The following is a 22,804-nucleotide window of genomic DNA, read 5'->3' on the forward strand; positions in this document are numbered from 1 at the left end:
AGCTGTTCTCCCTCCTCTCTGTTCTACGTACCTTCTTAAGCCTCCTTTTTCTGCGCAAAGCATGCATTTGGTGCTCACGGCGCATGCGCACGCACAGTGAACCAGTGGCAAACCTCAGAGGATTTCACCAGTGATCTACACCTTAGAACATCTTAGATGATAGAACAGGAGGAAGTTTGGAACAAAAGTGAATTATTGGAAGACAATAAGGTTGGAGGTGAGTTTGAAGACCATTGTGCTGGTCCTTCACGGTTGTGTGTTCTGTGTCAAATTCAAGCTGTGTTGATTCTTCAGTGAAAGCAGGTGGTCTGATTTTTTTCCAGTGAAAAGGAAAATTGCTTTATGCTGCGTTCCTAAAACTTTGAACAAATACAAAAAATGAAACATATGCACACTCCTTCCCATGTAGAAAGGTCCAAATATCTTCTCTTTGCTTTTAAAGGGCAGAAGTCATCTTGTTGGAGAATACATTAGATTTACAGCCATTTTAAACTAATAAAAAGGGCCTTGTGTTCTGAAGCCAAATATCATCAAAGGTCACAAGAAACACAGGCTCGATATAATTCTCTTAACTGCTTTGATCCTTTGTGGATACTCTTCACTGCATGTGTGGGAGAATGAAACTGATTGATTACAGTAGTTGAACAAAGTTAGGATTTCCAGTTGGCAATATGATTTTTTAATAATTTACTACATACTCTGTAAGTGGAGTATGTGTGTGTTCATTATGTATTAATATCAGGGTGGATTACAATCGATGATTTTTTTAAAAAAACCACCAGATTTATTTTAATAAAATGCTTTTGGAGTAAAAATCTAAAGATGGTTTTCTATTTAAGATAATTAATAATTTAGTTTATTCAGCATGAAATGGAGCTTAATTATGTAGCATGAGGCTGTATATTCTGCAATATTTATATTTTTTTGTAAACTCAATGAATCTAAATTCTGCAAGCTGAGATAACATACACTGCATTGATGCATTCACACAATTTCACAGTAACCATGAGATAAATCATAAAACAAAGTTCAGGGATATTCCTTTATCACATTGTTTTGCAAATCTATGTACATTATAAACTATGATTGTTTGAAGAGAAATGCATCTGTACCACCAGGCTCTAAGTGTGAGGAGGCAGGGCAAGGAGTAAAAATGAAAGTGAAACTTTCTATGCAGCTTATAAATATAATATTAAAGAGCACCTGTCATTTCAGATCCATCATGGTAGCGCCTGTTAGTGGGCATCCACTCACCTGCTGCCTGCCAAAGTGAATGGGGCTGTCAATGAGTCAACAGTGGGTCAAAGAAGGAGCTGCTGCGGGACAGGGATGACAATTGCTCTTTAAAAATTATGATTTAAATTGAGTTGATTTAAATCAGCCTTTTTATTACTGATTTAAATCATGATTTAAATTGTGATTTAAATCGACTTCATTTAAATCAAATCCACCCTGATTAATACCCAGAATGCAAGCATTCTGTAGTGAAGATCTATTACAAAGATACTCAGATTACAAGAGACGAGTATTCAATTCATTTTATTCGAATGAACAGAGTACCAGTAGTAGAACTGGCCCATATGAATTCTATTAAGTTATATTTGATACAGCATATTTTCCAGTTAAATAAAGTTTTGTATTTTAGGACTACATCACTTAATATCCTCTAAAATTTACTACTATTCATTTTATATTTCTTTTATGAACTGAGAATATTATATGTTTATCTGAAAGATAATAATTGGCCTTAAATCACTCGGTTACATGGCTGATTAGGAATTTGAACTCTTGAACTCTTTTACCAGAAGCTGACACTACTCAATAGGATACACTGGTTCTTATAGTAATTTATTTTTGTTCACTTCTAGGATTTTCTCTGTAAGCAGCGATGCTCTGAACTTCCTGCTGGAGTTTACTAATTGGAAGAGGCTTCCGTGGAATGTGGAGCAAGTTCTTTCCAGCCGCAGGGCCACTTCCATGTGGATGCCCTGTACTTACTTTGGTAAGCAAAGAATGAGCCAGCTTATTTTTGTATGGTCTGTTTATTAATGTCTAAATAACAAATAATTTGTTGTTCAGTAATGCACGGGATTGTAGCCTTGATATACATGCTCTCAGAGAGCATAATGTTGATTTAAGGTAAAGATAAAGGTTCCCCTCGCATATACGTGCTAGTCGTTGCTGACTCTAGGGGGCGGTGCTCATCTCCGTTTAAAAGCTGAAGAGCCAGCACTGTCCAAAGACATCTCTGTGGTCATGTGGCCAGCATGACTCAATGCCAAAGGCGCAGGAACGCTGTTACCTTCCCACCAAAGGTGGTCCCTATTTTTTCTACTTGCATTTTTACGTGCTTTCGAAACTGCTAGGTTGGCAGAAGCTGGGACAAGTAACGGGAGCTCACCCTGTTACACGGCAACACTAGGGATTCGAACTGCTGAGCTGCCGACCTTTTGATTGACAAGCTCAACATCCTAGCCCCTGAGCCACCTTATGTTGATTTAAATATACATAAGAAATGAAGTATTAATCATTGTATAATGTGTTCAAAATAGGATAATTTGAATCTGATAATTTTGTGGTCCAAGTGAAAAGTCTGGATTGATTTGTTCTGTGATCTATTTGTTATCCTAACTCTCCATGGCATTCTCAGGAGTCTTTTCCAACACAAACATTCAAAACTGTCAATAATCTTTGTCTTGCTTCTTTGAAGTCCAACTTTTGCATCCAGAGAGGGTCACAGGAAAAACTGTTTCCTGTACGGTTCTGATCTTTATTATGACCTCTTAAAATCTTTTTCAAGGCCTTTACTGATACTCACCAAATGTAAGTCTATGGTGTGTTTTTTATAGCTGGTTCCTTAACTGTTGATAATCAATTCTATAAAACAGACTATTTGCCTGTATAATGTCTTCATTGTCAATTTTAAGGTTGGTTGCCGTGCTTACTGTATTAGTTTGGTCTTTTTTAGATTTAAGTCTCATTTTTTTCAGTGCCCCTTGACTTTTGTTATTTTGTTTCATTTCAGATCCTTTATTAGAGTATGTATTAGAGTAGCATCATCAACATAGTTCAGGCTACTGAGATTTCTTCCTCCAATTTCAAAATCATGCCATGTTCTTCTAATTCAGGCGCTCTCAACGTACATTAAACTTATAGCTGAATAAATAAGGAAAGACTATACAACTTATTTTCTGACCTGGAGACTGCTTTGCTATGGATTATGGCTTTGTTTTATTTAGGTTTTGTATGACGATATTGAACAGGTTTTGATCTTCCCATTTTTATACTACAGCTTGATGTAGTATAGATGTCAGTCAACAAAGTACATCATGACTTCTTTTTGATAGTGTTTTACTTTCTCACTTATCCCGAAATAATTCATTTTATTGGCCTTTTCTGTATATGTTTCCATCTTCAATGTCTAGAAATGTGATTGTAACAATCCTTCTTAAGAGTTATTTGACATTCTTCTTCCCAAGATCTTGACTTTCTTGTCAAGACTTCCACTTCTCTTTTTTCAGTTTCTGTCATTCTGTTTCCTAGGCCTAGAAACATTCGTGCTGCTTACATTTTAAGCTCTCACTGTAATTCTGTTCATACAGCTCTGCATTTCTCCCCTTCATGACAGCACCAGCTACTAGACACTCCAAAGGCTTTAATGTGGCCACATCATAAACACTATTAATATTCTGAAAAACATAGTTCTTCCTCAGTAGTATATTGACTGCAGTCTGACCTAAGGGGCTCATCATCTGATACTAAATATTGTCAATCACTTTATATTGTCTATCTTAGTGGTTTTGCTGATAACATATATGAGTCATTTACCATTGCTTTTCTTAGCATGGTATGAAATGATGCCTTGTTATGGTAATGGTAAATGACCCTCCTCTTCCACAATGGTAAATGACCCTCCTCTTCCACAATTTTCCAATATTGCTGCTGCCTGATATAGGGGTCAGCTTGCTTCAGCTGAGCAACTGAGATGACCTTCAGGTTTTGAGTGATGCTGCTGGGAATATGCACTCTTGAGATTGATTCTTAGCATTCTTTGCACGTTTCTCCCACAAACACACCCCTTGTCACAATGAGGCATTGTAGCAGCACCTTGGTGCTTTTGTGGGTTAAAAAGCTATACAGAAGAGAAAGCAGATGTATAGATAGTATCTTGGGGTCAGCTTAATGTGTCATAAACACCAATTTATTATTACCAATGAACCACAAATGTTTTGAAAATTGAAGGATCCTGGATTTTCTAGTTTTAAGTAGAGAGACTTTGGGAATATCTAGATTATTCTGGGCCATATGCTGAGTGGCTAGAAGATTTCCTAAACAGTGGATGCTAGTGTTGAAGTATTAGAGGCATCTGTGCAACTTGCCTTTTTCTTTTTCTTTTTTCAAATTAGACTTCTGAAACCAGTGTGCTGTTGTGTTTTTAATAAATGATCCTGTGGCTCTGCTTAATCCTGCTCTGGAAATAAAGGTCATCCAATTACTGCAGGCAACAGTGAAGCTGCAGACTGCCTGCCAGGCGGGGAGAATAGTGCAGATATAGTCTGCAATCATCAGTTGCTAACTAGATACCCTGGAGACCGAAATACCATCTTTTAATAATGGAAAGGTTAGGAAAGCCTCTGATCAGAAAATGTCTCTTTTCTTTTGTGTTCAAATCCGGCAAAGAGAGAGTTCTGCCTGAATGGTGCTTTAATTAATCTCACTTTATGGTCTCTATCAGCTTGCCAACTAGATCTTTTTTTCTTATTTTTTTCTGTTTAAAAATCTTTTTAAAAAATTCAAACTTAACGCTTGTTAGTATGGTCTGAATTGACTTTATTCTAATATTTTCTTTTAAAATATTAGGATACACAACTTTCTTGGTGAACGCTCACATGATTGCATTCCAAAATACATTGACTTAAATGGAAGAATTAAATGATAAAATACCATATTTTATGCTATTAGAATTAAATACAATATTAGTCTCTAGTAATTCATTTATTAATTGCTTTTCTGTCACATTAAACATTGGAATTCGATAATACTTTTGAAGGGTTCTGGGGGCCACATAGAAGCATTTTGAACATTTTGTGGTGCCTTGAAAACATAAAATATACTGCTCTGGTATACAGCAAGAACTGGCTTGATATATCTGATAATCCAGTATCCTTTACCTGTTGTCATCTAAATATTGCCTGGGGAATTCTTGGCAATTGTTATTCTAGTATATCTAGAAAGCACTGAGTCCGAAAAGGTTTGTGTTGGTTGTTAGATTCTGTGCAAAATAGAATTAATCTGCATTTGCTGTTGCAAAATATGATTGCCTCTAACAAATACAGATTTAGAGAGTATTAATAGTTATTATTATTATTAAATTTATTTGCCACCCATCTTTCCACAAGCCATTAATTGTTTATAAATGATTGATAGATACCTGACATGCAAATTTTCCATGTCCAAGTATACTTCTGAATATTACTTGTGGAAAGAAAACAGTGACCCAGGATACTTCTCATGCACTTCTTAGAGTCCCCTAGTTAGCCCTGTGGGAAATAAGATGCTGAACTAGATAGGTTTTTGGTTTGATCCTGCAGAGTGCTTATTAAATTACGTTGTAATGAATCCAAAGGTAAGCCTTTATAGAAGAACGTAAGAGGAGATTAATGAGAACAAATATTTGAGCATATGTGAACCCATAAAACTAGCACCTTTTGCAAAATCTTAGCAATAAATAGGCACACCTGAAATTGACTATTGCTGTCACTTTTATTTTTATTTTGTTCAGTTCCATCCTGAATTTCTCCCTACTTCATCCAGGGGGATTCATCACCACATCTTTTGTCAAACCATCACCCTTTTTTTCTACCGTTCTTACTTTTCCTGCTCATTTTCCTTATTTTAAATAACCCTAATAATATGCTAATTTGCAAAGTGAACATTCACAATTAACCATTCCCAGCCAGTTAACTCAGGAGCTAAAAAGTAATAATACCCCCACCACCTCCAGCACCGTTTTAGAGCATCCGTCCCTTCAGATACAATGCAGAGGAATCTCAATAAAAGAAACCAAATACATGATCTTGACCAATTTATATCTCTTTCGTGGGTAATATTCTGAAATGGGTCTCAGTTAACTGCGGGCCGGTTAAGGGCCGGTTTAGCTCACGCTGGTAAAGCCTGTTATTAAGAACACAGTAGCCTGCAATTACTGCAGGTTCGAGCCCGGCCCAAGGTTGACTCAGCCTTCCATCCTTTATAAGGTAGGTAAAATGAGGACCCAGATTGTTGAGGGGGCAATAAGTTGACTTTGTAAAAATATACAAATAGAATGAGACTATTGCCTTATACACTGTAAGCCGCCCTGAGTCTTCGGAGAAGGGCGGGGTATAAATGTAAACAAAAAAAAAAAAAACTGCCGCCAGTATCACTCACTGTATATACCCATATGGACCTTGGTTTTAAGGTGATCTCTCCCAAAGGAAGAATATGTGCATATATATGCATGGTCACTATTCAAAACTCCTGTGCGCTGTGTTCTTCTTCCCCATGTTTTCAGTAAAGTGAACTCCAGCTGCAGCCAATCTTGGAGATTTCCCTTTTGCTCTGAAAGTGTGCATGTGTTATGTGTGTACACATGTATGTGTACACGTGTATGTGTATACATAGAGAGACAGGCACACAAAATATGTTTGTGTATATACCTGTGTAGTAGACCCAGCTGATAGTAGACTGGGGGTAATGAAATCAGAAAGTAGGAATTTTATCCCAGCCCTCACCTCCAATTTTGGGATAACAGTTTGGTTGTTTCTACTGTCACCATTTCCTGACAGTTAGAACAATTAATCTGAACAGCTTGCTTTCAGAAGTTGTAGGTGCTCCATCACTGGATTTTCAGAAGGTTTTTAAACCATTGTTTTCCTGAATGAACATTATGTGAGGCATCTATTCTTCTGCTTCACCTTTGTTCTTCCTGCTAACTGGGATTCCAGTAAGTTAGATCTGTTATACAGTATATGGAAGGAACTGTTTTTCTAGGCTTAATATACAGTTTTTGCAGTTTTCTTTTTAATTCTGCTCCTAGAATTAAAGTAAGCCAAGTTTTTTCCCTATATTCAGGAGTGGGAAAGCTAAGGTGGTCTGACTCTGGACCCCAGCACAAAGACAAGTTAACTATCATTTGGGGATGGAGAGGGAAGAATAGATTATGTCAGGGGTGTCAAACTCAATTTCATTGAGGGCTGCATCAGGGTTATGTTTGGCCTCAGGGCCGAAATGGGTGTGGCCAGGGTGGGCGTAGCCAACTCAACGTCACTCATGTTGGGGCGCCTTTGGGGGCCTGAGCACTTTGCCAGCGAAAATGGGCTCCCGAACTCCATTTTTGGCTGTGATGGCTCTCCTGCAACCCTCTGCCAGTGAAAACAGAGCTTGAACAGCCTCCTGAGCTCTGTTTTCGCTGGCAGAGATACCGATGGCCGGTCCTTTGCTGTTTCCAGGGTGGCACTGCAAGTCAGATCTAAGCACCGTGTGGGCTGGATCTGGCCCATGGGCCTTGAGTTTGACACCCCTGATTATGTTATCCTCAGCCCACCTCAGCCTGCTGTGAACTCCATCCAAGTTCACACTTAACAACCATTTGTTTAGCGACCGTTCAAAATTGCAACCTGTATCTGATCATGTGGCTGTTATAGCACCCCCTGCATTCATGTGATAGTGATCTGGGCACTTGGTAATCTATTTCAACTTAAGATGGGCTGCCAAGCACCCTATGGTCACATAGTCACCATATTTAGTCTTCCCTGCCAGCTTCCCCAGGAAGTCAATAGGGAAGCCAGCAGGAAAGGTTGGCAGTCATGGCCTCTTGCTCTGAAGATGCTTCCTCTGTTTCCTGGGGGCTGAGTGAAAAAGATCCATTTCAAATATGCTGTATGGTGGAGAGTCTCTGTAAGGAGGCTGACTGAAATTGTTCCTCCCAAAATCCAAGCAGGATTTTGCAAAGGGCATTTAAAGCATAAGGCATTTCCAGCCAGCTTCCTCCAGAAGCGAGAGGATTCCCTCATTTCTGGGGGCTGGCTCAGAATGCACCATACCACAAACACTTCAACGTCCTGCTTGGATTTCAAGATGGAGTTCTCCAGCCCAGTGCTACAGTTTCCTTCTGCTCACAGAAAGGAAACTTTGGCAGGTAATTCTTTTGCTCTGCTTAATGACCCACAGGATCACTTAATCACAACAGGGAGAGTCAGGATTTTGGTTTTTGAGTAATGTGATTATGTGGGGCATCTCACTTAGGATGACTTATGGCTTAAATTCTAGGCTCAATTGTGATAGTAAGTCAAGGACTATGTGTAAAGTTGTGTCTTTAGGGTGTGTAACTTCCAGCTTTGCAAAGTAGCTTCCCAATCAACATTCCCACAGTTTCTGTATAAACAGAAGAAATGTCTTAACAAATGTACTTGATTGAAGGCCAAACTATTTTTGATCAGTCCGTAAAGATTGCTGCCTTCCTTATTGTTTTTTTTTTAACCAAAAGCTGTTGGAAATAAGTTGTTCTTCAACATGAGCCTGTTATCTGAGAATGTTAGCCAAAGCACCCTTTTCCGTTTCCTTTTCCTTCCAACCAATGTAAATATTTTCCATAACTTCGTTCCGTGCAAAGATTTTTCCATCCCCATGATAAAATTGGAAGAAGCTTTTGGGGCCATCCAATCCTTTGGTCAATGCAAGAATCTAGATCAAAGCATTCATATTACATGCCTATCCAGCTCCTACTTGAACATATCCAGAGAACCAGAGCTTACCACCTATTTCAATAATTGGTCCCAGTTGTCAAAATATTGTTAGCTTTACAATTTTCTTAACATTTAAAAGGAATCTTCCTTTGAGTTACCAATAAATCCATTTATTCTATCCTACACTCTGGGACAATGGATAATAGCCTTCTCCTAGGTGAATCTTTTCAAGTATTTGAAGTGAGTCATCAAATCCCTCCCTAGCTGGCTTCTTTCAATTTATATTTCAGCCTCGTATCTGAAATTTCAGTTCTGTTTTCTTCCATATTTAAAAACGTAGGAAATGTAAGTTTTACACATCTAAATCTTTTCCTTCCTTCCTTCCTTCCTTCCTTCCTTCCTTCCTTCCTTCCTTCCTTCCTTCCTTCCTTCCTCCCTCCCTCCCTCCCTCCCTCCCTCCCTCCCTCCCTCCCTCCCTCCAATCCACACAGATAGAACCACACCACATATAGTACATACATGAAATAGAGAAATAGATCAGAAAATTCGAATGAAAAAGAAGGAAAAGAAAAAAGAAAAGTTGCTGTCTCAACACTTAAGCCTGCTGTTTACCCTTATTTCAGGTCCTGATTTAAATCCGCTCTGCTTTGTTAGTGGCTGTCCTTTGATCTTATTTTATTTAATTTTAAAACACTGTTTATTCTTATTGTTTTAGTCCAGAATGTAGCTTTCTTTGAAGATTAGGCATGAGAAAGTCAAGGATTTCCCATTCAGTAAATAATTAACAACCCCCTTTTTTCCTAATATTATCAAAGAGGAAAAATAAATATACAAATTTTTATTGTAAAACAGTAGGAAATCTGTCCAGTCCAGAAGACTGTCTGTACCCCCAAGAGAGACAAAATCAAAGAATGGCTGAGACTAAGAGTAGGTCCTTCAATTCATGAAGGAATACTTCAGTTCAAGACTGTAGAAGTTTTGAATGGGGCCCATTGTTATTCTCTTTGTAAACTACAGAAACCAGCAATTTCCTAAAGTTTTTGGTGTCCCCCAGAACACCAAAAATGGTTATCAAATGGTAACAGTGATAATTTTAATGTGACAGAAAAATAGAAATATTATATTACATAACTTACCAATAATTATTCACTATATATAAGTTGGAATTAGATGAAATAAAATCCAATTTTGCTCTGGACTCTGTTACTCTGTGGTGTATAGCCTGGGACATACTTACTCCTCAGAAGCCAAGCGTAATTCTTGAGTATTGGCCTCCCTCAAAGGTATTGGCCTCCCCTCTGCAGGCCTTTGGCACTGAAGTAGAAGGTTCATGAAACACTCAGTTGTTTTGCTCCTGATAAATGCATGTTTCTTTCTTGTGACAGAACATATCCCATCATTGTCTCATCTGTGCCGCCTGGAGATTCGGTCACTTTTAACAAGTGTTTGTTTGCAGTCAGACCAGCATATCCGCCAGTTGCCGATACCTACTTGCCTACAAGACTTTTTACTTTATTTGGATGTATTAAGAACATACTCCATTTCAGAATCTTGGCTTAAGGTGGGAGAAGTCTATGAAGAAAGGACCCTGCCATCTTGTTCTAATTCAGAACATAAAGAAGAGAAAAAATAGAACTGATTCAAGGTCATCTAAACGTTTATAGAGTTTTCCACTTTTATAAAGAATGAACTATACTGTTTGATGGTTGTTGCAAGGATATTCATTTCTCTTCTGTCACTCACTATAGGATAATTTCATTCAACAGTCCAGAAAATTTTTTCTCATATGTCTCTCAGATGTGTTGGACCTAAATTACTTCCGATCAGCAATGTTTTGAATGCAGCTTGGATTCTTCCAGATAACTTACACCTTTTGCGAGTTCCCACTCAAAAATTTAGAATTTAAATAAATAAAAATGGCATGTAAACATAGATCAGGTCAATGATAGCAATAGCATCTAAAACAAGCTAGGATGACATCAAAATGTCAAACTGTGTGACTTGACATTATGGCATGGACTTTTCATGCTACCATGACATCTGATACAACTACTTCCTTTGTATAACAGAGTCATCATACATGCCTTATTCATTTGCCCTCCAGTGGACACCGATAGCCGTGGTCATTCCAAAATTAAAATAAGTTTCTTAGAAATATTATTGGTAAAGTATCTTGTTGCCTTTGCTCACAATAATATGAATTTATTAATGATAATAAAATGAAATTAATGAAATAAATAAATGAATTCATGTGTTGCCAGAGATCTCATTAAAACAAACTCTGTCCTGAATATCATGCTTTCCCAATCTGGTACTCTCCAGAAGTATGGGACTACTACTGTCTCACTCATGGCCATTGATATGACGGAGGATGGGAATTGTGATTCAGCAAATCTGAAAAGCATAGGCTTTGGGAAGGTTGCCATTCTCTCAATGAAAGGAGCCTCTTAATTAAAATAATTTAGGTTAAAGACAAGGATTGATACTGACTGGGACCCTGGAGAGATGCAGTCAGTCAGAGGAGACAGTATTGGCCTAAACGGATGACTGATCTGATTCATTGTGAAACAGTTTTCTCCCTCCCATACAAAATAGTTACAATTCATCCTCGGAAATTCCAGCCCTTGAGTGAGAGTCAAAAACCTTGAATACACAGAATTTTCAGGCATGTCTGCAGGAAGGCAGGATGGAAAATGCTGCATTGTGATCAAGACCTGCCTTTTTTCTCTGTGTGCCATGCATTTTAAGAAAAGTGGCAGATTCTTGAAGATGCTGCTGCTTTGTGTGTTGCTGTGACTAAAATGTAGCAATTTAAAGAAGATTGGAGGGTATCTTTCTTTCAAATTATGTTATCAACAGCTATTCCCCAAATAATAAAATCAACAGTGCACAGGTCTGCATACACCATCACAGCTAAAAAAAGGCCAGCTGCCTATACTTGCAAGGATTGTATGCTTGTGCAAGATATTTGCAAAGACTGATGACATGCAGATTTTACACTACTTTGAAGAATTACTAGTATACATATGGCAAAAATTAATGCAGCATTCCTGGCTTATGATATTCCTATCAGGATCTTTCAAGCTTTGTTTTTTTTAAAAAAACATCCTGTCATATTTCCAGTATTCACTGCTAAAAGATATGCACCCCCATTCCCTGGACAAATTATATTTCCAACCATTTTTTTTTTCAGACACCCTGCTCAAACTATTTCCCCTGCTTCTACCTTGCTTCTCATCTTACTACCCTGATTCTTTACTGCTGGATTTACATCACAAATGGTTCCCAAATTTCTAAATTTACAGATCAACTCTCTCTCTCTCTCTCTCTCTTTTTTTACAATGCAGTTCTACTCTAGGGAAAAATGCAGTGAAGCCACTTTTGGGCTAACAGAAGTGAGCATAAATATTTGATGGCTCATTCCAACTGAGAGCATGGAAGGTGGAAGCAGAGGCAGGAACAATGTCTCTGTACTTGCTACACTGCAGTGATAGTTTGCTGTGAGATTACATTTTTGCCTTTTAAAAATCAAATACATTTCATTTTGATTCCTCCAAAGAGACAGCAGAGGAGGATGACTGCTGTGTGTCCACATCTAAATGATACTTACTTGATTTTTTAAAATGTAAGTTATGCTGATTGTATGGCATCATGTTGCGGCATGCGGCAGAGTGTCAGGAGATTTATTTCAAATCGTCATGGATCCAGGAGGTTCGGTGAGAGGAAAAATCTCTAATTACTCTCTCTCACAGTAGCTGACTTCATCTGATTGTTAGATAAAATAGCAGGAAGAAGAAAAGTCTCTTCTGAATTTCTTGGATGAAGGCTGGGATAATTGCGCTTAAGGCACCAGGCTAGAAATCTGGAGACCATGAGTTTGATTGAGGCATAAAAGCCAGCTGAGTGAACTTGGGCCAATTACTTTCTCTCAGCCCAACCCACTTTATAGGGTGGTTGCTGGGAAAATAGGATGAAGGAGTACCATGTATGTTTCCTGCCTTGAATTATTTATAAAAATAACACACACACACATACACGCTTTCTCACGTACAAACACAGAAAGTCCCTGAGTTAAAAACATTTGATTTAAGGACCACCCCTACATGTAAAAAGACTACCGATTACTAAAAATGGCAGACAACATTCTCCTTCCTCAAGATGATAAAACTGCTGAAGCTACTTTTTGTATTACCTATAATTATTACAAGTCAGTTTTATAACTACACAAACATTAAATCTTCAAACTAAATTCCTAATTTTGTTTCTGTTTCAAGCATAAAAACCAGAAGCAATATCCCAGGAGAAAAAGACCAAATAAAATGTTTAAAAGTTTATATTGCATTTTAACCATTATTCTGTTAAATCCTGTTAAATCCATTTTCCTCCTTTTTTCCTATTGTGGGAAATGATATATATTTCCATTTTTCATTTATTAATCATTCTAAACCACCATCATCTGTATTAACAAAAATCACTATCCTTTTTCAAAACAATTTTCTATTTAAAATATATATATATGCACAAAACAGTGCATTTGAATTTGAAAGTTCTTTTGAGTTTAAAAGTAAATTATTTACTTATAAAAATGTGGTTGTGAAGGGCTAAAATCATATGAATCCTCTGGCTGTGTTGATAAACACAGATAGTTCACAAATTGAGCCCAAACTTTCTGTTGCTAAGTGAGATACTTATTAATACCTCAGCAGATACATTTATTAAGTGAGTTTTGCCCCATTTTACTTTCTTGGCACAGTTGTTAAGTGAATCATTGCAGTTCTTAGTAATATAGTTGTTAAATGAATCTGCTTTCCACTTTGACTTTGCTTGTTGAGATGAGAAGATTAATAGCAGTGCAGATTTAGTAAATAGTTTGACAGTGTTGAAGGAATTATTTGTTTAGCAGAGTGATGGCGTTCGGGAAGAAACTGTTCTTGTGTCTAGTTGTTTTGGTATGCAGTGCTCTGTAGCGTCGTTTTGAGGGTAGGAGTTGAAACAGTTTATGTCCTGGATGTGAGGAGTCTGTAAATATTTTCACGGCCCTCTTTTTGACTGGTGCAGTATACAGGTCCTCAATGGAAGGCAGGTTGATAGCAATTATTTTTTCTGCAGTTCTAATTATCCTCTGAAGTCTGTGTCTGTCTTGTTGGATTGCAGAACCAAACCAGACAGTTATAGAGATGCAAATGACAGACTCAATAATTCCTCTGTAGAACTGGATCAGCAGCTCCTTGGGCAGTTTGAGCTTTCTGAGTTGGCGCAGAAAGAACATTCTTTGTTGTGCTTTTTTGATGACGTTTTTGATGTTAGCTGTCTATTTTAGATCTTGGGATATGGTAGAACTTAGAAATTTGAAGGTCTCTACTGTTGATGCTGAAGAGATGAGAAGATGATATTGCTTTGTGGGTGTCCTGACCAGAAAGTTCAGAAGAAGCAGTGATGGAAGATGGGCAAAGGCATTTAACTGAACACGAAACACAGTGTAATAAAAGAGTATACTGCTGACTTGCTTATCGCCACTATATCCTTCTGTTTGGGAATGGGTACCTATTGGCATTAGAGACACCAGGAATATATTAGGAAATAAGGACTAAAAGAGAAGATAAAAGTAATGAATACTTGCTGAACATCAGTCGGGGGATAAGTTACTGTTTCCATACCATCTTATCTCTTTCCTTGTATCATAAATTTTTGCGTGTTTAGAAACTATTTACTGGCACAGTGAATTTTTTTTTATCTTCCTGCTAGAAGGTGAGCTGCTTATTGACTGACAATAAATCCTCTTCAGATGCCAGATACCAAGACAGTTAAAACTGTGTTCTTGCAGCTGAGGAATGTTCAACATTTGGCCAGGGAATAAATTTCACAAACTCTTTATGTCAAGTCAATACAGGTCTTCAGTTGTGTAGGGTTCCCCATATTAATACATTGCTTTGATGGAAGAAATACAACATAGAGGTGCCAGTGAGCTGTGGGGCAATTACTGACCCGATAATATAAATGAAAGTTTGTTGGAAAATGACTGGAAATTAATGGCATAATTAGCCTGGAAAATCATTATTGCATAAACAGTGGTGCTGTAATCTTTAAAAGCGTGCAAAAACTTATACAAAACCAAAATAACAAACAATCAGAAGTGTGATCCTACAATCCCTGCTGTCCTGTGAGTGAATAGTTCCGTAATTCCGTAATTGGAGCTCTGCCACTGTCTGGTAAGCCATTAGGAGAAGTCCATGGACAGAAAATGTACTAAAATAAATATATTCACAGATGCATTTGTATATGGCTAGTGTCTGGTTAAATCTAATTGTGAAATGGGTTGGTATGTCGGTCTTTGAATTCTGTAATGCCAGTTTCATCTCTAATTACTATTTATGTACAAGAGTAAGTATCATCTATAAAAGTGGAAGATTTTTAGCAGGTAAATAGAGAGAAAGAAAGCAGGTGTAAAATCATCCATTTTGGATCTCCCATGCGCACTTCATAGGTGAGTTCACCTGTACACTGGACCAGGGGTGAAATGCTACCGGTTCAGACCGGATCGGGAGATTGGATCAGATTGGGGATGGTTTGCCATACCGGTAGCAATTGCTGGCTGGTCACGGCCCCAAACCGGTCCATGGCTTGCAGCGCTGCCATGCTTCCCTGCCTTCCACTCATTATTCGGAGCATCTAAGGAAACGTCTTCCAACTCTTCAAGATTAACTTTAAGAGCTCCGAGCAAAAGTAGCGGCAGCAGGCAGCTTCTTAAGGTCGATCTTGAAGAGCTGAAAGACATTTCCTTAGATCGCCAAACTAAGGAAATGTCGTCTTACACCTCCTCCTCCCCATTCCCCCTCCTGTTTTTCCATTTCTGTTCCTGGATTCTGCTTCTGCAAGAGAAGGCGCCTATGTTCACTTGGGTGGCAGAGGGAAACTCAAAGCGCTGGGGGCTTCAGAAGGGCAGAATGTGTTTTAAAATGTGCAGCTCCTGGCTCTAACAGTGAGTGACGTCAAGTTGGCCATGCCCATCAAGCTACACCCACAGAACTGGTCGCAAACATTTTTACATTTCAGCCTTGCACTGGACTAGACTAAATTTGTGATTTAGAGTATCGTGGAAACTCAACCATACTCTATGAACCAAGCTACTCTATTATACCATAAGATTTATTGGGAGGGAATATATACAAGACCATTTCTCTTTTGCTATCCCTGGCTTAAAATTTAGCATGTTGAGTTGATGGGACTAGTGTGTGTGTTTGTGCGTGTGTGTGTGTGTGTGTGTGTGAGAGAGAGAGAGAGAGAGAGAGAGGGAGTGCAGAGGCAATATCCAGGGTGGAATATCCACAGGGACTAAATTAGGAATCAGGATACTATTCAACAGTGAGACGCAAAGAATGAATGGGCACTCATAGAGTATATCTAAAGATGCTTAGAGTACAACTTATGAGTCAGGGCCAAAAGAAAAACCTAAAAAGACAGAGGCGCACTAGAATTCAAAATAATTCAAGAAAAAAAATGTTGCAGTGGCAGAATTGAGTACTTAATCAGAACTGGCATAACGTCTATGATTATTTGGTGGATAAATACACTTTAATAATGCCCAATTTACAGAGGACCAATTTATAAGCAATTAAAATTTTATTTACCAAAAACATTTCATGATGAAATAAAATAAATGTTTTCTGATTTGAAGTATAGTACTCCATGCTTATTTATTGAATAATACTTTACTTTTTCAAAAGTAAACTCTTCAGCTATCAATGTCTCTTCATTTCTTTCATATAAACTTAATTATTTTCTTTTTATTTCTCTTTCTTATTCAGTCAGTTGACAGCTGCCTCTTTTCTCACTTTTAAGTTCCTTTAATTTTTATCTGCAGACTCTCTATTAAGTACTTCATAAAGATGGGCTTAGTTAATTGTTGCTTCCATTACACTAAAGAAACTATCAACCACTTGATCATGATTACTCCAAGCAACCTGGTTGGGAAATAATGAAGGGTCATCAAATTATTGGTGATTGAATTTATTTCTGCATTTTTATTGCCAAAGAAGGGGGAAAGTGCTTGAGGGGATTCTGTTGGCTGATTTCACATATTATACACACATACATGCGTGCACACACACACACACAATTTTATTAAAGGTTTTTTTTAAAAAGGAAGATAAAAACTTATACAAACCAATATAAAAGAAAAAAGAAAAGAGTTCTTCTCACTGATGCACAATGGCCAGGGAGGAGGGAATTTGTGAATCAACACAACTGGGAAGCACAAAATTTGAGGAAATAGCTATCATCTCAGTGAAGGAAGGAACCATAGTTAAAGTAACTTGGGATAAAACAAGGCTCAGCCTAAATAAGTGAATGATTTGATTCATTGTATAACTATGTTGGAGGATTTGAATTGTGATTCAACAGAGTTCGCAAAGTTTGAAGAGGCTGCTATCCTAGCTATCATCTTTGGATAAAGGACCAAGGCAAATTCCGGCTGATCACATGAAGAAGCTAGGTCTCCCCACCTGTCTACCTACAAATTCAACGGTTTTTAATAACCCTGAAATCTTCACTTAACTTTGACTGGCTTTTAATTTACAGAGTATATAGCTGTTAGATAAGAATGTAAATGCATTAACCCTGGGACTTGGAGGGATAGAAGTGATAATTTTGGATTTGCTTTTCAATTTATGGCAGTAGGTGTTGAGTGCCAATGTCATGCCATTCCTTTGATTAATAATTATATACATAGGGTACTCATAAATGCATTAGCGCTGTACAGTTCAATGAAATGAAAATGAATTTTCAATTCTGACCAATTATAAATGCAAAATCTGATTGCCCACCAGAGGATGCTGTTTAGACATTATTGCAAATGAACATATCTGAGCTTTGCCTGATTCGCTCTTTGAGCTCTTTTGAGTCTTAAAAAGGTAACTCTGTGTGACAAATAAATAATAAACAGGGTTTATCCTTTCATTTAACGCAACAGTTTTTCAAATTTAGCAAATTTGAGATATGTGGATTTCACCTTCCAGAATTCTCCAGCCAACATGCAATCTTAAAGTTGCCACATTTGAAAAACACTGATTCAAGTAATGAGCAATTATATTTTTCAGGGGTTCCAATACTCAGTGCTTATAGAAATGGGCATTATTATGTTTTGATGCAAATGACAAGAAAACTAGGGTCCACCTATATTGGACTGGTGAAGTCATACTGCAAATATATGATCTGTCAGCAGGTCTGCAAACTTGGCTCTTTTAAGACTTGTGGACTTCAACTCCCAGAGTTCCTCAGCCAGCAAAGCTGGAAGTTTTAAAAGAGCCAAGTTTGCAGACCCCTGGCCTAGGACAGGGCTGTCAAACTCGTGGCTTGCGGGCCAGATGTGTCACACACTGGCCACACCCACGCCTGGTTTAGCAAAGGGGGAAAAAGTCACGATATGTCACATGACGCTGCTGTGATAATGCTTTACCCAATTACACTGAGTTTTCAGATTGTACTAACCACTCTGTCCCCCTGCCTCAAACTAGTCAGGGTTAGAGTTTGCAAAGCTTTGTACTTTGTGCAAATGTGATGACTAGACTCTCAATGTGGTTATTCTGTGGAAATACAGCCATTATGTCCCAAGGCCAAGATAGGCTTTGCCCACAGTGGTTTGAAACAATTGTGGCCAGCCAACTAGATAAATCCTTTGTGTTTCATTTCTTTGAAATTAGAAATATTAAGTACTTGCACTGACCACCAGGCAAATTTAAATATTAGTAGGAAAGAAAACAACTTGATTCCCTTCATGCCATGTGGAGTTCACCTAGTTAGAATTAAGGCTAACTCTAAAATGAGATTTGAACATCTTAATAGTACTGGAGGTGCTCAAATAGCAAGAGCTTTTAGTACATTGTAATAGGATTTGATGAACTTCGCAATATATTTATTGCATAAGTATTTATTTTTGTAAGTATTTATTTTTATAAGTATTTATATTTCTTGCATAAGGCATGCATAAGTGCACCTGCGTGCCTACCATTCCTGTCCTAATCTTCCTTTTTACTTACTCTTTTCATGTATCCAAATTATGTTTATACTTTTACCTGTTATCTTATGTATGATTGACAAAATAAATAAATAAATAAATAAATAAATATTTGGTTTATCTGGCTTTCCCCTTCTGATGACTCTGACCAGAGTACAGTTTGCTACATATTCTGGCAGTCTATTTTATTTTATTTTTAAAGAAATACTTCCTTTTCTTTTTAAAATGGAAAGAAAAGAGTGAACTGGATTTGTACAATAGCAATATTTATGATTTGGGGACGGAAGGGAAAAAAAAGGTTCAGTGGTTTGTTCCAGTTGCAACAGTAACAATTCCTTTGAACTGTTGAAACGATTCCTTTGAAGATGTAACAGTTATAACAATTCCTTTGTAGATAGACACATGGTCTATCCCAGCTCAGATCTAGTTACCATAAAGGAATTCTGCTTTATCTGGAGAAGCCAAAAGACAAACAAAAGGCCCTTTTCCTAAAGCCTGCTGGCATTCAGGAACAACAGCAACAAATCTGAAAAACGATGCGCCCAGCTCTGACAGGATAGTGGGGAATGGAAGGATTTATATTCCTTGCAGATGGAATATAAATCTGCAAGGAATATAAATCCTTTCATTCCCCACTATCCTGTCAGAGCTGAAGAAGCTTCTTCAGCTCTGACAGGATAGTGGAATGGAAGGATTTATATTCCTTGCAGATGGAATATAAATCTGCAAGGAATATAAATCTGCAAGGAATATAAATCTGCAAGGAATATAAATCTGCAAGGAATATAAATCTGCAAGGAATATAAATCTGCAAGGAATATAAATCTGCAAGGAATATAAATCTGCAAGGAATATAAATCTGCAAGGAATATAAATCTGCAAGGAATATAAATCTGCAAGGAATATAAATCTGCAAGGAATATAAATCTGCAAGGAATATAAATCTGCAAGGAATATAAATCTGCAAGGAATATAAATCTGCAAGGAATATAAATCTGCAAGGAATATAAATCTGCAAGGAATATAAATCTGCAAGGAATATAAATCTGCAAGGAATATAAATCTGCAAGGAATATAAATCTGCAAGGAATATAAATCTGCAAGGAATATAAATCTGCAAGGAATATAAATCTGCAAGGAATATAAATCTGCAAGGAATATAAATCTGCAAGGAATATAAATCTGCAAGGAATATAAATCTGCAAGGAATATAAATCCTTTGTGTTTCATTTCTTTGAAATTAGAAATATTAAGTACTTGCACTGACCACCAGGCAAATTTAAATATTAGTAGGAAAGAAAACAACTTGATTCCTTCATGCCATGTGGAGTTCACCTAGTTAGAATTAAGGCTAACTCTAAAATGAGATTTGAACATCTTAATAGTACTGGAGGTGCTCAAATAGCAAGAGCTTTTAGTACATTGTAATAGGATTTGATGAACTTCGCAATATATTTATTGCATAAGTATTTATATTTCTTGCATAAGGCATGCATAAGTGCACCTGCGTGCCTACCATCCCTGTCCTAATCTTCCTTTTAAAACTTTGGTTGGATTTGTCTGCTTTCGTCTGGGCAGGACAAGAAGACAAACAAAAGGCCCTTTTCCTAAAGCCTGCTGGCATTCAGGAACAACAGCAACAAATCTGAAAAACGATGCGCCCCTTGCATCTCCTGTCTTTTGCCACTGAGCTTCAAAGGACTCCTGAGTGCTTTTGTTGCCCAAGCCAGGCAGTGGTGGGTTCTAACTGGTGTTACCATCGGTTCACTTCGTGTACACACTTTGTGCATGATCGGTGCACGCATTCACGCTTTGCTCGCATGCACGCCAAACTTGCGCTTTCCGCAAGCACATTGACTAGCTGAATAGCTGAGGCATTGCAATCCGCTCTGCCGCGCCTTTCAGCTCAGCTAAAAACGAAGAAATAAAGGTAGGAATAGCACACGGGCGGGTGGGAGGGCCCAGATGACGGTGGGAGCGAACTGATTTGCTGTCACATCAATATCTCTGCTACCGGCTCTCCCGAACCGGGGAGAACTGGTAGCAACCCACCACTAAAGCCAGGGATCCTCAAACTTGGCAGCTTTAAGACTTGTAAACTCCCAGAATTCCCAGAATTCTCCAGCCAGCTATATGAAGCTATTGTCGTGTCCCACTCCTCCGCTGACGGCTGGGTCCGGGAAATCCGAATCAGGCGTGCCTCTGCAGCTCTGCCCAAAGTCCTAGCAAAGTCCTCAGAGCAGGCAGGAGACCAGTAAGTGACTTCAGCAAGATAAGTTTGACTTTTGCCTGACTCAGAGACTGCCAGAAAGTAGATCCTTTATATAGGCCATGGGGTGTGGCTCCATGACTCAGCACTCATTAAGGCCTGCCCCTCCCTTCCCTCTGTAGCCTCCGCCTCTCCAATCTTCTGATGCGAGGGTCACACCAATCAGCTGTTGGTAATAAACCCTCCTAAGGCTCACCTGCTGTGGAGGAGGGGGAGGGGTCTAGCTGCTCCGTTTGCCTGGGCATGGAGTCAGGGCTGGGGCAGGGAGATTCTCCTTCTGCAGTTTGTGTGGGCATGGAGCCAGGACTGGGACCGGGAGGCATACATTCCTCAGTGTGCGGGAGCAGGTAAGAAGGCCCCGGCTGCTCTGAGGGCGGGCAAGACACAACAGCTATGCTGGCTGGAGAATTCTGGGAATTCTGGGAGTTGAAGTCCACAAGTCTTAAAGCTGCCAAGTTTGAAGACCTCTGTTCCAAGCCCTTCCTTGCAATTCTCCGGTCTTCTCTCTGCACTCCACTTGGCAGAACCCCTTGCTTCTGAACGTTATATCCTGTTGAATCATGTCTTTGGCTCAGAACTCACAGTATTCGCTACCATCTATTTTTCTCTTTTTCAATACATTTCACTATTTTCTTCCTTTTAAAAACTTTGGTTGGATTTGTCTGCTTTCGTCTGGGCAGGACAAGAAGCCATGCATGGAAGCTCGTTAAAGAGAGATCTTACCTGGAACTAGGGTGAAATTTCCTAAGAGTAAGAGGAAGTAAGCAATGGAAGAGCTTGTCTCCTGGAGTTGTAGGTACTCCATTGCTGGAGTCCCAAAGGTGCTTTTTTTGCCCAGGAAGCAACTGAATTTTCTTGTGAGTTTTTTTTTGAAGACGTTTCGCTTCTCATCCAAGAAGCTTCTTCAGCTCTGACAGGATAGTGGGGAATGGAAGGATTTATATTCCTTGCAGATGGAATATAAATCTGCAAGGAATATAAATCCTTTCATTCCCCACTATCCTGTGCCACTTCCAGCACGTGTGCCATAGGTGTTGTGGTCCACCAGCAGCCTGCAGACCTGGCAGCGGAGTCGGACAGTGAGGAGGCTGGGGAAGATGATGGCCCAGTCCTGGAGTCAGGGCTGGGGCAGGAGATTCTCCTTCTGCAGTTTGTGTGGGCATGGAGTCAGGGCTGGGGCAGGAGATTCTCCTTCTGCAGTTTGTGTGGGCATGGAGTCAGGGCTGGGGCAGGAGATTCTCCTTCTGCAGTTTGTGTGGGCATGGAGTCAGGGCTGGGGCAGGAGATTCTCCTTCTGCAGTTTGTGTGGGCATGGAGCCAGGACTGGGACCGGGAGGCATACATTCCTCAGTGTGCGGGAGCAGGTAAGAAGGCCCCGGCTGCTCTGAGGGCGGGCAAGACACAACAGCTATGCTGGCTGGAGAATTCTGGGAATTCTGGGAGTTGAAGTCCACAAGTCTTAAAGCTGCCAAGTTTGAAGATGTAACAGTTATAACAATTCCTTTGAAGATGTAACAGTTATAACAATTCCTTTGAACTGTTGAAACGATTCCTTTGAAGATGTAACAGTTATAACAATTCCTTTGAAGATGTAACAGTTATAACAATTCCTTTGAACTGTTGAAACGATTCCTTTGAACTGTTGAAACGATTCCTTTGAACTGTTGAAACGATTCCTTTGAACTGTTGAAACGATTCCTTTGAAGATGTAACAGTTATAACAATTCCTTTGAACTGTTGAAACGATTCCTTTGAACTGTTGAAACGATTCCTTTGAACTGTTGAAACGATTCCTTT

General features: G+C 38.7%; 1 protein-coding gene across 7 annotated transcripts in view; it reads left to right on the forward strand.

Annotated features, from left to right (window-relative positions):
* The window catches only part of ASB3 (ankyrin repeat and SOCS box containing 3), a 128,655-nt gene that overhangs the window by 55,956 nt on the left and 49,895 nt on the right, over positions 1 to 22,804 (forward strand). For 5 of the 7 annotated variants that reach the window (XM_058164957.1, XM_058164956.1, XM_058164958.1 and 2 more), the window contains 2 exons: positions 1,869 to 2,002; positions 10,112 to 10,426. In XM_058164957.1, the coding sequence (XP_058020940.1) occupies positions 1,869 to 2,002; positions 10,112 to 10,359 (382 nt within the window). In that variant the 3' untranslated portion in view covers positions 10,360 to 10,426. Of the gene's footprint in view, positions 1 to 1,868; positions 2,003 to 4,406; positions 4,622 to 10,111; positions 10,427 to 22,804 lie in introns of those variants that run through there. The other 2 variants (XR_009152916.1, XM_058164959.1) reach the window with 2 other exon arrangements.

The sequence above is a fragment of the Ahaetulla prasina genome, chromosome 1, assembly GCF_028640845.1.
Source record: "Ahaetulla prasina isolate Xishuangbanna chromosome 1, ASM2864084v1, whole genome shotgun sequence".
Lineage (NCBI taxonomy): Eukaryota > Metazoa > Chordata > Lepidosauria > Squamata > Colubridae > Ahaetulla > Ahaetulla prasina.